A 14,877-nucleotide genomic window follows, 5' to 3' on the forward strand; every position below is an offset into this window, starting at 1 on the left:
GACAGTGAAGGGAGGGCATCCTTTCTCCTTTATAGTCTGGACTCCCAGAATGTTATCTTTCTAGGCCAATGATGGTATTTCAACCGTATACGTGAAACATTCTTAGACGTGTTCATCATATTGTATCCTTGAGTGGAGACCCTCACGTCCCAACACTCTTTACCATTCCAATACAATTCAAATTCCATATTAGAATATGGTTTGTGTGTGCTCTTTTACTGTCATATGTTGGTCACACACATCTTACTGTAAGTAAATCTAAAAAAAAATTTAGAGGAGAGAGTAAAAAAAAAAAAAAGAGTAAAACAGGGAAAAAAAAAATATTTGTGTGTGTTTTCTGTGTATGAATAAAAATGTGCCAATGTATCCATTGGTTGTGTCTTTTGTGTTCATCGTGTGAAAAGGTTTGTGAGGGGGAACCACAAGCAACATAACTTACCAGTTTTGGAAATGTTGTTTTGAATTTATTGCACCAGTGTCTTAGACTATGTTGTAGTGTGTGTGATTTTGATGGCTTGTGTGTCCAGTCTGAGGTCAAAGTTTGGTTTTTCAGCAAGAGTGAATGGTTTTGAGTGTAGAGCTTCATTTTGACCTGAAAATAGGATGTTTGGGGAATTGGGTGAGACGTTATGGATTTGTGTTTATAGTTTTGAGAATACGAGGCATAGTTTCAAGAAATGTGTTTAAGCAATCGAGAAAAACTGTAACATGATCCACTAAGATTTCATAACCCACAATCTAATGTAAATGCATTCATACATTAAGAGTAGTTTAAGTTGCAGACAGTTATGCTTTGGCATTACAATAATATATACAAACAGAACAATTAAAATATGTAAAGCAGTTAATAAAGTTTGAAAACCCATTGAAAGAAAATTACAGTTCTATTTTTCCTTGAAAATGCATCAGCATATTGTATATATGTGACCCTGGATCACAAAACCAGTCACATGTCACACGGGTATATTTGTGGCAATGGTCAACAATACATTGTATGGGTCAAAATTATCGATTTTCTTTTATGCCAGAAATCATTAGGATATTAAGTAAAGATCATGTTCCATGACGATATTTTGTAAATTTCCTATCGTAAATATCTAAAATATTTATTTTTGTGAGTGAATGCAGCACAATCGCCAACATAAATGGACAACTTTAAAGGAGATTTTCTCAATGTTTCGATTTTTTTGCACCCTCAGATTCCAGATTTTCAAATAGTTGTATCTCAGCCAAATATTGTCATATCCTAACAAACCGTACATCAGTGGAAAGCTTATTTATTCTGCTTTCAGACGATGTTAAAAAAATTGACCCATGTGACTGGTTTTGTGGTCCAGGGTCACATATTTACAAATACATGAATGTTATGTCTATTATTTTATTTTGAACATGTTATGTGTGTATTTTAAGTGCTGTGACTGGTGGCCCTCGTTTTTCTTTTTAAGTAGAAATATTCAGTGTATTCTCAATTAAAATTAGAGCCTAAAATGTCCATGTATTATAATTATACACATTTTAGACCATTTACAACAGTGTAAGATGAAGTATATCACACTCTCATGTAAACATGGTGGCCATATAAACAATGGAATATAATGACCGCAGCATTTACATTTAAATAAAACTCATCAGATATGATTTTTCCCAGCTCACCACCCATTATGAACAGATCACTTCTCAATAGGCTAAAATTTGGATGCATTTTTGCTGATCAGATTACCCAGAACTAAACATACCGGTCCGCATAGAGAAACAACATGTCCTTAATGCTGGAACAAACCCCAATTCTCCACAAGAAAAACAGCATCACAGTACTTGTCTCCACTTGTTTATTGATACAGAAAAGGCTGCAGATCTGAGCAATGACTTATCGTTTCCCTGTACATCCCACAAAGATGTTCTGAAAAAGTAGCAAAATATATATTCCAAAATACGTTGTATATAAACCTTAATGAATGAAATGGCTGCTTCATGACAATGAAAAAAAGCAAACTTGTTTTGCAGTGAGGACTTCCACTCTATAAATGCAGTTTACTGAATTATTTCACATTGATCCCAATGTCAGCCTTCAGTCCTTCCGATTCAAAGGAACGAAGCCCATTTATTACACACATTAGGATCAATGTTTTGCAAGCATGAAACAAGGGAGAAAGGAATGTCAATGTAAATCACCATCTCAGAGCACTTCTACAGGATTATTTTCTCTCTCATCTGGACGATGGCTTTATCAGGAAAAATAAAATAGACCAGCATCTCTTTCAAGTTATTTTTAAAAAAATGTATTTGATCAATTACATACTGGTGTTCAGAAAAAAAGGTCACAATTACTGACACAATGAACCACTACAAAAAAAACAACAAAAAATAATCAAGTTGACGGTTACTGGAAAAACACTATGTACATAAACAAGGGTACGATGGACGAGACGATACATCAGGAGTACAGACTCGTGTCATCACCTCTGCTACCACACTGCTCTGTTCATTCCATTAGCAATTAGACGGGCCTGTTAAATAAATCAGAACAACAAAAGAACAAACGGTCTGGTTTAACAGTTCTAGTTGCTTGCGTCTTTGAATGGTTTAAAACTTAAATGCTCTTTCTCAGGGAGCTATTCTTAAAATTTTTCCAAGTGGTCTGAATTCAAAAGGGGAAGGTGTCCTCAAAATAATCAGCACATTCAACGACGGCACTTCTACTCAGTTTTGGATTTTTTGCTGTCATTGCCGTTTTCCTCGGACGTGGTTTCCTCAGACTTCCGCTTCTTGGTGCTCTCGGCGACGGTGCTCCCGAGGTGTGGGGAGAAGGTGATGATTATACAGGTCATGTTGTCACACCCTGTGCCGTCCCCTGAGGTGTCCGGTGCCAAGCAGTGGTCGAGCAGCTGTATGGTGAAAAACACACTTTTTGATGAGTTTGTTCATGGTTCCAGTCATAACGACAAGACAAAAGTCCAATAATAATCATTTTAGCCATTTAATTGAAACAATATAATAATTTGTTCAGGAATAAATTAGTTCAACGCGGCCACGATTTACTAAAACGAATTCTTAATTGACACAATATATGTATTTTTTGTCCGCATGTTGCTGAAAAGGACCAAAAAAACTATATCACACATAGGGAAGTGCCCGAAGCTGAATCTGAAGATTCATTAATAATGAAGACTTCATTATTCTTTTATCGTTATCCTTTTGTTTGGATTCAGCCATTATTAGCCTTTATTCTGGCATTATATGGCTTTCCCATCTACTACACTTTCATCACACTCTACTTTAATCTATTATCTGAAGTCTGCCTAGAAAAAAAAAAAAGCATATTCTTGGGACTTTGTGAATTCTTTTTACAAATTATTTTATAGAATAGAATCACTTCTGACATGACAGGTGCATTGAAGCTACAATTAGCATCAAGCTACATAACACAATTTAAAAGATTAATATTACCCTTTTACCCAAAACTCACTTTAAACCACCATCTAGTGTTTGTATTAACTTCCGATCCCGATCTAATGAGGATTTTAGTCAATGTTGTTGAAATATAGCATTTTATATGCAGATAATCACTACACCTGCTTAGCATGTATACTGCAAACATTCTTTAATTTTACTAATAGATCTAGCAATCTCCATGTAAAAAATAATGATATTTGTGATTGTAGTGTAGTAGCAGTGTTGCGTGCTCGAGATAAACCAGAAAGTAAAGCTGTTCTGAGCTCGAGCTGATAAACTGACCGCGCTGCGCAACTCAAGAGTAGCGTGGTTTCGTTTGATTCATTTTTAATTTGCCATTTAATGTTTTTCATATGCATTGAAGGCAGCTCTTATCAGTTGGGCAACGTGGTGGTGGCACCAGTGCGACCTCTAACAATTTATTCGCACCAGCAAGTTTAGTTTTTTTTTTGTAAAATGTGATTTGGTTGCAGTCTGAAGCCCTGATCAGATTTCACTTATTATGTGAAGATATAGAAATATATTTCTTCCTTCACCATGTCCCTTTAGGGGCTCCGTAGAATTCATCTTTTCAAATTCGGCCTCGGGCACATCAATATTAGTCACACATTTTTCCCAGTCCTTACCTCTTCTACAATAGCAGACAGGGGTCTGCTTTTACCAGCCTCAGTTTTAAATCTCTCATTCACAAAGTCCACCACTTCCTGACTGCTCATCACATTCCTTTAAACACACAAAGACAAATATAAACACACAGACAATTTAATCTATTCATTGGCTTCTCATTACAGTTCTTAATTGACTATTGCAAAAAAACAAAACAAAAATAAAATCAGCATTTCTCATGGCAGAGACATATATGGACCTGCATATTGCAATGAGAAGAATTGTTATAGGAGAACTACCATTACATCGAGTGACTTTAAAATAACACCACTGCATTAAGCCTAGATGTAATGCACACTGTTATCAAAGCAGAGAACTTGAATAAACACTAGAAGTCGCACTGTTTTTCAGCCTTTTCCATGATATTTTATATATCATTTAAAAGTGATTTCAACCAAACGATAAACAATTTCAACCAAAACAGCTACTATGGCCAATTGCATGCAAATGATTTATCCAAGAACTAAAAGCATAATGTAGTTAAAAGTAAATAAAATTCTTTTTTAATAATTTTAGGCTAGAAGAGCAAAATAGTCACAAATATCATGATCACTCAAATTAACAACTTGCAAAAGCATGTTAATGCATTGTGAATATTTAATACAACTAGCCCTAAAAAAAAAAAAAAAAAAAAAAAACTCATGAAATCATGTTTTTTTTAGTTATTTTTGTCCGTCTTACCAGATGCCATCACAGGCAATAACCATAAACTCATGGTCTTCATTGAGAGTCAGCACTTTGACATCAGGCAGAGCAGAGATCATCTGTTCCTCTGGGGGAAGAGCCTTGTTCCTTTTATAAAAGTGATCACCTGCAAGAAAACAACCATTAGAGCGATGCAAGAAAACAACGTCAAACAAAAAGGAAATACGCAAAATAACACTTCCGTAAATAAATAAGCCAGTAAGGAGGAGAGTTACCAATAGCTCTGGAGAGGTTCAGGCCTCCATTGACACGTCCGTCCATCGTCACCTTCCCACCCGCGTTCTTTATTCTGGTCAGCTCAAGCTCGTCCTCTGGTTTGTGGTCATAGGACATGTCCACCGCCTTGCCCTTTTCAGACACCACACACCTGGAATCTCCAGCGTTGGCCACAATGAGCTGCTTCCCACGAATAAGAGCTACAACAGCTGTGGTGCCACTGTCTGAGCCTGGCTGCAGAACGGATGAAAAAATGTAAATAAACTAGGGCTGGGCGATATATCGCAGGACATTGTTGGGCGCATCTCGTCAGTAAAGCCGGTTCCTTGATTAGTAGTAAATCGCCATCACCTGCTTTCAGATGGAGCGGCATTCACTACACAGAGCCGTAGTTAACTGACAAGCTGAGCCATATCGCATTATTGCGGACGTATCGCCTGCGATAATTAATGCGATATGGCTCAGCTTGTCAGTGAACTACGGCTCTGTGTAGTGAATGCCGCTCCATCTGAAAGCAGGTGATGGCGATTTACTACTAATCAAGGAACCGGCTTTACTGATGAGATGCGCCTAACAATGTCATGCGATATATCGCCCAGCCCTAAAATAAACTATGCATACGAGCATGTGTCACGAAGTCGTGCAATTTATTTCAAGAACATTATTTATTCGAACAACTTATTTCAAGTTTTCAAAGCATTTACATGAGAAAATTACTTAGTCCAAAAAATATGCTTGTTTTTCACTGTTTTTATGTGTTCCACAGAAAAAACACCAGCAACCAAGTTTCAAAGGAACAAAAAGGTCATGAAGGCATCATTTGAACTTCTATTCAGAGTAGAAAGAGGTCAGAACCATTAGAAAATTCATGAACAAACACTATGGGCTGCATCCGAAATTGCATACTTCCTAATATAGTAGGCGAAAAACAGTATGTGACAAAAGTAGTAAGTCTGAATTCACAGTACTCTTGTTGAGTAGGCAAAAGTACCTGGATGACCTACTTCCAGCAAGACTCTGAAGTGTGCATGCAGTGGACACTTTACTATCCCATGAGGCCACGGGAGACTATTTGTGAATGACAGTGAGGCGATGCAACTGACAGCGCTAGGTCACATGACAATGACAACATGGCGAATGTAGTACGTCCAGATTACATTCATAATCCATACATCCATACCACATAGAACATACTTTTTAGCGGTCGCAAAGTAATTGCTTATTCAAAAGTATGTGATTTCAGATGCAGCCTATATTTCCCACATTAAATCTGAGGTCATGTGACATGCTAACCTCCTCTTTCCCATCCATGCCTGGCAGGCACATTTCCTCCTCTTCATCAGTATCCTCTTCCTCCCCCTCTTCAGTGTCATCCTCTTCTTCATTCTCACTGCTGTTCTCACCATCCTCCTCACTGCAGTCCTTTTGATCATAACAGATAATGTTCAAAATATACAATTACATATTCCATTTACTTTCTGTAAAGTTTCTTTGAAACGATGTGCATTGTGAAAGGCGCTACACGGATAAACTTGACCCTTACTCTTTGGTTTCCAGATTGAACCTGCAGTGCAAGTAACCCAGATGCTTGGCCATTATACAAACCTAGTCCTGAATTGTCAAAATGTGCTAGTCCTGCTAAATGTGTCCCCTCACCTCTTCCTCACTACCTTCCTCTTCTTCTTCCCCCTCCTCGGACTCTTCACTGTCCTCGAAAAACTTGGACTTGGCACTTCCAGGAGCAGGAGCTGCAGAGGAGGAGCATGAGGGACCAGCATCCCCAGTTGAGCCAGACTTCTCACGGGACCCAGCCGAAGCGGAGCCGGAAGCAGCAGCTCTTCTGCAGGCCCTCATCTTGGAGCCTTCAGCCACATCTCCCGCACCAGCTGCCTTCTGCTTCCCATTGCTGCCGGCCTCAGAGGCCGTACATTCTGCCTCGCCGTTGATCGCCGTCTCAGCACGAGACTTCTCTCCATCCTCAGACTCTTTAGGCGCATCTGGACACGGCTTTTTGGCATTTTTGTTTTGGTTCTGTCCGAAGCGGATGAGCAGCTCCTCGATTGTCATGGTGGCCTCTTCATGCAGCAGAGCTGCTTCTTCATTATCAACTGACAAGAGAGAGGAGCATGGATGTCAGTTTATTTTGCTAACTTGTAGTAGTTGAGCTGTGCATGCATTTTACAATTGATACACATTGCAATTGCTTATGTCACTTAGGGTGCTTTCACACTTGGTTCGAAACTGGATATTGTTCACACTAGGACTGGGCGATACACTGAATATCAACATCATCATGATATTTGCTGACGATAAAGATTGGGGAATATTGTGAATATCGCGATAATGTTAAAAGTTTAGCATACAAGTAAGCCGATTTCACACTTTCTCACAAAGATATGCAGCTGCTTTCTTATACATATTTGTGTTTGTGCTCTGAAAAGCATAAAACACTTCCATTTACAACGCATCTTTGCAGCATTGAGAATTGTAGCCAATCACAGACACGTCTGTTGAGCACCAGAATGCAATGGCCAATCAGAAGTGTTGAAGCCAGTCAGAATCCACTCAATACCGCTCAATGCAGCAACCACTTTTTGTAGGAAGATTACAATTTTTGTTTAATCTTAACCAGGTTTAAACAGGGCCAGTATGTGATATAAACAACCCTCACACTAACCATCATCTTCATCTGCTACTTTTTCTGTTTCTTCCTGAGGACGTCCAGCTATCTGAACAAGTTCCTTGATGACTTCCTCTGTGGTGATGCGGCCATCGATAGCCAGGAACGCATCTTCCAGAGCCTGGGAATATGAAGGCAAGCAAGACGAACACAAAGATGAGGTCAGTGATTATAGCCATTTTCAGATATCATGATATGATTAATGAGAGACTAATAACAACAACAGAATGGAGACTTTAAAAAGCCTTCAAATCATATTTACTGGCTTTGCACATCTGAAATCTACCATAATGTCTTAAATAAAAGCAGACACAGATTTTCTTTGCACCACAGAGTTGTGGGCCTATGCAAGTTAAAGGATTATACCAGATGCCAAATGAATATACAACTGTAAAAGGTGAGCGTTACCTTTTGCAGCTTGCCATCCTTGTATGTCTTCTGCTCTTTAATGATGTCAGGCAAGTACTTTGAGCAATACAAAGCAACCTCTTCACCTGGAGGAAACAGTAACAGATTCTCACTATCAAATGGATTTTTGCCTCTTTCAGGAAGAGTTCACCAAAAAAAAAAAAAAAAAAAAAATCATAATGCAGCTCTTTTGCCTACATCTCAGCACAGGGGAAGATTTTAAGTGAATAACTTAATTTTAAAGAGATTATTCTCCCAAAACTTCAAACTATCACTTGCTCACCCTCATGTCATTCCAAACATGTATGAATGGTTTTCCTTTCTACTGTGGAACACAGAATATTTTGAAGAACGTTGGCGACCAAACTATTTTGGTGACCGCTGACTTCCATTGTATGGAAAAAGAAAACATTTCTCAAATTATCCTTATGTCCCAGCGAAGAAATTTATACAGGTTTGGAATGTAATGACAGTATGATTTTCATTATTGGGTAAACAAAGGCTGCGTCCGAAATCGCATACTCTCGAGTAGGTACTTATTTTGAATAAGTAATTCATGACCGCTAAAAAAGTATTCTTTATATAGTATACATGTATGTAGTATGAATGAAATCTGGACATACTACATTCACCATTTTGTCATTATCATGTGGCCTACCAATGTCAGCTGCATGGCTTCCTCCATTCACAAATCCTCTCCCATGGCCTCATGGGATAGTAAAGTGTCCATTGAAATGCACACTTCAGAATCTAGTAGTAGTAGTAGGTCATCCAAGTACTTTATGCGTACTCTTTTATGAGTACTTTTGTCACATACTGTTTCTCACCTACTATATAGTATGGAAGTACTTGCTCAAAACGCTCATATATGGACTATTGTATGTGTATATGGTGCTTCTTTTTTTTTTAGCTTAAAGGAAATGATCACTATGAACAGGCATATGGAACAAAGCTGCACTGAAATCATTTTTTAAATAAAAAAAAAGGAGACTGGGACGACTTTGAGGGCGAGTAAATTACAGATGTCATTTTTGAGTAAACTCACTATTTAAAAGCTCTTACACACACTGTGCACGTTACCAGCTTACCTCCATGACCATCATAGACCGCAAACATAGCGGTTTCATCGTCCAACTCTGGGATGCAGTTGTGCGCGTCCTAGGAAACAAAACAAGCCGTTAGAAAGAGCTCGAGGCGGGAGTCACTCTGAACTCACTGGCGCCAAAATCCGCGCAAGTCACATAACAAAACACACAACAGCAGCAGAGTGAATGAAACGGTGAAAGTGTGTGTTTTACCTCCATAGACACTCGCCAGCCCTGCATGGCCGCGTACCCATAGGTCATGTTTTTATCCCCGCCGTTGCCTGTGCTCTTCTCCGTGTTGGGTTGAGACAAGTAAGCCCCCATGATGTACTATGCAATGAGGTATAGTGAAAGAAAAGCTCGTAATGTAAAATAAATCCGTCCAATTCCAGTTCGCTGACTTTAAAGAAGGTAATACGTCTGCACAAACTAGGTACTTGTCACATTTCAGTGCGCAGTGACCCTTAGATGAGAGTAAACCGGTATGTTACCCTGCTAACTGCTGTTAGCTGACGGGCTGCTAACACTGGTGATGCTGCTGGAGTTTCTAAATGAACAATCACAGATGAGCGAAGGGTCCAGATAAGTCTGTCCAAAACGGACAGAACTCACATTAAACACAAAGGGGAATAAATGTTGATTCGATTTGAGTCTCTTTTAAAACATAGAAAAGCCTCTAACACGTGTGAGTCAACATAATCAACAGTCCACCAGCAAACCCATTTCACAGAGGGCGGACTTTAGGCACACCGGAAAGGGAAGTCTGCTCATTGTGAGTTCGCGCATGCGCATGTTACTAAAAATTGGTAGCGGGGATTTTTGATTCATGCGTAGTGACTCGAATCTTCATCGCTGGGTAAAAAGATTGGTTTAGATTTACTAATTCGTCCAGTCACAGGTTACATCATTATGGTAACCATGAAATCAAAATGGATAATTCTTATTTTTTTAAGGGGAAATGCAAGTATTTTTTATAAAATTTTAATCCGGACACTTCATTATTTTTTTAGAATTCACGTGGTCTCGTAATCTTTAAACAAAATAACTTCCCCTCCATCATGCAGGTTCTTGTCTTGTCTTAATTGTCTTGTCTTGTCTTCTCTGATGACGTGTAAGACTGCAAAAAAAGATGGACGATGTGTCTTCACTTCCTTCAACTACAAAAACTTTTATGAATTTTGAAGCCTAATGGCAATTGGCAGAAGTTAAAAACCTAATGTAGGCTATAAATGAACTACACTACGGTCGCGTGACAACATTACCAAGCCTCAGACAAATGTTTCAATCTTTATTTTAAAAAAAAATTCCCAGAAAGTTTGACATAGAATAGTTTGCAAGTGCATTAATATAAACACAATGAGGCTGTGGAAGGGGACTAGTGAGTAAATGAGATTTCCTGTTCAATGTGATGCCGTTTAATGTCCCCGACTTTGTAATTCATTTATTCGCTTGTTAGCAACCACCTTTTTCAAGACAAGTAAAAGCTTTAAAATATCGGCACTTGCAAGATGTATTTTTTGTTGTAGAACAAAATGTGAAAATATCTTGAACTTGTGTTAACCAGTGACCTTTTTCCAGGCGTATAAACAGGTCACGCAACAGGAACGAGCGCAATTCACAATGGAAGGCGAGGAGACTTACTGTAATTTGATAAATTGATTTATTGATTAATGATGAGTTGATACCGTGTTTTAATATGCTCCCGTTAGATGGGGTGCTGAGGCTTTTTAGGTTGGGTAGAATCTGTGATCTCTGACCCAGTTTGTTTGCTGGCTTCCATGCTGTGTTTTCCCGCCAACTGGCAACCTGTGGTGGCAAAATACTATTGGGTAAATTGGCAACGTGCGGTATCACACAGACCAAAACAAAAACAGACATTCCAACACGGAACACACATTTCAAAGTAAAATAACTGTCTGTAGAAGTGTTTTTCGTGAACTCAGCATTTTTCCTAAATATCTGCAAACATATTGTATTTATGCTTTAGTACAGTGAAAAACTTACATACAGCACCTTTAATGAAATACAATGCGACTGTTGCAGTTGTGAATAACTCAGTGTTTTGATTGATTATTTAAACGAGTGATTCGGTGACTGAATCAGTACATTCAAAGACACCTCGTTCAGTGGCACTGTGAGTCTTGTTTAGTGAAGGCACTTTTAAACACTAAATTGTGTTGTAATTCTTAATAGTGGCCACATATATGCCATTTTTAACCTATAGGCTTATAACACAGAACCTGTGCGCACAAACAGACTCTCTGTACAGCAAATCTGAAGAGAAGAATGAGTCATCAAAATGTTTGATCCATATTGGTGGAAGACAGAGACTATTCATTTTGAATGCATCTTCTAAAATGTCAATTTTGTGAGTATTTAGGAGCACTAGCATATAACTAGGTAGTAATGAGAGAAACAAAGGTTTTTGAAACTCTGAATCAATTGAACAATTGCTTCGCTGAATGCCTCAACCAATTGATTCACTGTTTCGAAGCTCTTGATACACCACAGACTAGTGACACTTGCTGGCAAAATAGGTAAAATAAATCATTAATCATTCTCCTTTTTGTATTAGACACACAAGTATTAAAATGTATTAATTTAATTAAAACATGAACCTACATTTTAAAACTGACACTAGATAAAAACCCATCAGACACTCGTTTATAGATCAACGGCATCTAGTGGCAAACCATTGCCTTTTTAAATGTTATGATGTAATAAAGCCTGACGAGCTGAAATCACGTGACTTGGTGAGTTTAAAACTAGCTTTGAACCACTGATTCGAAACAAAAGAAGCTTCCTGAAGTGCCATTTAGTAAAGTTAGCATGACAATTCTTGGACAATTCTTAATGGAATACTGATATAAATCTTTGCAACTCATTTTTTTTTTTCAATTCATGTGTCCTCTTAATATTTAATCAAAAAATATCCCCTCCCTCTTGCAGTGACATCTCTTCTCTGATGATGTTTACTGACATGAGGGCGAGACAACCTGTCACTCACATGAGGTCACAGCAATAGCAAACAACCATCCATTGATCCCATCAATCCCCATGGACAAAATCAAGTTGCCTTTCGAGGTCAGTTCACTCAACATTGCATCAGTAGATAACGCTATGGGGAAACCTTCTTTCTCTATTGAACTATTGATTGGTGCCGGCCAATGACATCCAACCACTATCTAAGCCGCCGCTAACATCATTGCATCAGAATCTTCCTCCATCATGACATCTGTCTACTTAAGCCTGCATTCGCCACTGATCAACACCTCATTTGGATTATTTCCCTTCTGCATTCAGGCGAACTTCAAGACAACTTTGAAAGAGATGGCTTTGAAACAGTGACATTCCTGTGCAGGACCGTTACGACCGGCTCGTGGCCGCAACAATAAAGGGAGAACAAAGCAAGATTGTCGATAAAATGAATAAAGTTTATTACATAATTCTAGGAGTTTCTCAGAATATTACGCAATCTTATGCCATGAGATTTGTCAGTTTCCGTTTGTGTGAGGTAACAAGAGGTCAGCTGGAGATGATGTCACTTCTCCGTAGCAGGCCGTGGGCCTGGAGTGGTCTCTGCCTGCCGAATGGATGAATGGTATCTGCACTCGGGCCGCCTCCCCCCAGAAACCAGCACCACTCCTCCCCGAGTTTCACAAGGAGACTAGAGGCTAGTAATCCAAGGTGACGCTTTGCCGGGCAGCAGCGAAGGACTTTTTTTCCATTGGGCAGGCAGCTCCACACCATGGCTTTGCTTCAGGTGTTCCACGTGAAGCTGCTAAAGTCGATGGATGAGAAAGGTCCAGACCCAGAATTGTTTAAGGTAGTGCCATCGACCAAGCCCTCTGAGCTACAAAAAGACTGCCTAGTCCATGGCCGCAGCATGGGTAATTTGTGGCTCACGCTGACTGAGATTACAGACTCTGAGAAGACAGCTCTCTCACACAGAGATTCCGGAAAATACACGGATAATGTGTCGTTTGATCTTGGTTCATTCACACTGCCAGTGATTTTCCGGAATCTGTGAGTGCGTTCACACACATCCCGTAAAGATCCCGTAATGACACTTGACGTCAGGATGTGACGTGTAACGTACGCGTCGAAAACTAACGCATCGCGTACTGTTCCACAAAGCTGGCGAACGATCTCAGCTCCAGTGCGGACAGTAAGGAGCTCCCTGGTCTCTGCTTCATTCCAGTTTGCAGACATTTTTTCGTTCTTTCTTTGTTGATGACGAACACAAACTTTCTTCTAAGAGCAACAGAGTCGCACGATGGCACGTGTGTCATCACAACCCTTACGGCATTGGTCCTGGCTTTTGTTCACACAGGGCACGTTCCGGGACTGATCCCGGCAATGTTACTAGGTCCCCATCCCGGCATCGATCCTGGCATCAATCTCAGGACGTGTTTGCGTTCACACAGAAGGCACTCTAGCAATTTTACGGCAATTTTCCAGGATCAACGCGCTGTGTGAAAGGGGCTTTGCATGCCCCAGTTCATGCGGCTGGATTATTTGGTGATGCTGTTGGCACGTTCTCAGAACATTGGAAGCCCATAAACAATCTAAAGCCATGAGTCACTTCATGCCCGATCGGAGCACTGACTCTAAAATGCTCCCCTCCCACTCAAAATCATCTTCTGCTCAGTGCTCTAGACAGCGCTCATCTGGACGTCCTTCTGATTCGCGTCAGCCTCAAGCAAGGAGCCCGAACCAGCGGTGAAGCCGAAACCAGCCTGGCCAACTCGCTAGAAGTACCAAAAGCATCAGGGCCTGCACACTCTAACTCCCTCACTCCTTCACGGGCGAAAAACATTTTGTTCAATGTCCTTACCTTTGTTAATAAATCAAAAACAAACAAAACTCCTCAATATCAGAGCAAATATCCTCCTCTGCCATTCACGCCTTCATACAAAATAAGCAGTTATAAGTATAGCAAGCACCGATGCACACTTATAGTCCCCCACCTCTCATGAATTCACAGTTTCCCGCCTCAGGACAGCGAACCACTGTACGTGAAGCGTTCATCTGATCACAGCAACGTGGATATGTTTGCACGAGCTCTGCAATTCGGCACTTTAGTAAAGTCACGTCACGTTATATAGCACTTTATACAATAGATTACTTAAAATCAAGCAGCTTTACTGTAATAAACATTAAAATCAGTGTCAGTGTCTCGTTTTATCAGAAGTACAACTACATTTTCTACTATAAAGCAGCTCTCCAGTGTTTTTATGTTATCATTCGCGGATCATGTCTGACCTCCAAGGATTGAACAGGAGAAATGAAGCAGAAAATATTTCCAGAAGGCGGAGCCTACCTAGTAAGTAATCGCCACGGACCAATGGGTAGTACAAAGGTGTTTATCAGCCGAAGCAAACTTTTCCGGAAAAGCTGGCAAGCTCTTTTTTTGGCAAGCTGTTTCAAACACCCAAAACTAACTGAACTTAGTTTTTGCCCATTTTGAAATGACGTCAGTATGAAATGACGTCACATCAGTTCAGTCTTCGATTACGCTTGAAGTATATTGGGGACGGACAAATACACACAAAGATATGTCAAAATATTCTTGTAAACACAGTGGGTTATGTCTTAAGTGAACATTAACAGTTGAAAAAGGAAACGTATAACAGTATATTGGATCCGTGCAGCTCTTAAAGT

The 14,877-nt window shown here is 39.7% G+C and overlaps 1 protein-coding gene across 1 annotated transcript; it reads right to left on the reverse strand.

Annotated features, from left to right (window-relative positions):
- Window positions 1-1,811: 1,811 nt before the first annotated feature.
- On the reverse strand, window positions 1,812-9,959 carry ppm1g (protein phosphatase, Mg2+/Mn2+ dependent, 1G). The gene is made up of 10 exons (XM_079855033.1): window positions 9,427-9,959; window positions 9,217-9,286; window positions 8,129-8,214; window positions 7,718-7,841; window positions 6,697-7,148; window positions 6,334-6,462; window positions 5,040-5,274; window positions 4,801-4,930; window positions 4,080-4,176; window positions 1,812-2,885 (listed from the first exon to the last, which is right to left on the reverse strand). The coding sequence occupies exons 1-10, from the start codon at window positions 9,535-9,537 to the stop codon at window positions 2,697-2,699; spliced, it is 1,623 nt and encodes a 540-aa protein (XP_079711159.1). The 5' UTR covers window positions 9,538-9,959; the 3' UTR covers window positions 1,812-2,696.
- Between the last annotated feature and the right edge of the window lie 4,918 nt (window positions 9,960-14,877).

The sequence above is a fragment of the Squalius cephalus genome (genome assembly GCF_949319135.1).
Source record: "Squalius cephalus genome assembly, chromosome: 21".
Taxonomy (NCBI): Eukaryota; Metazoa; Chordata; class Actinopteri; order Cypriniformes; family Leuciscidae; genus Squalius; species Squalius cephalus.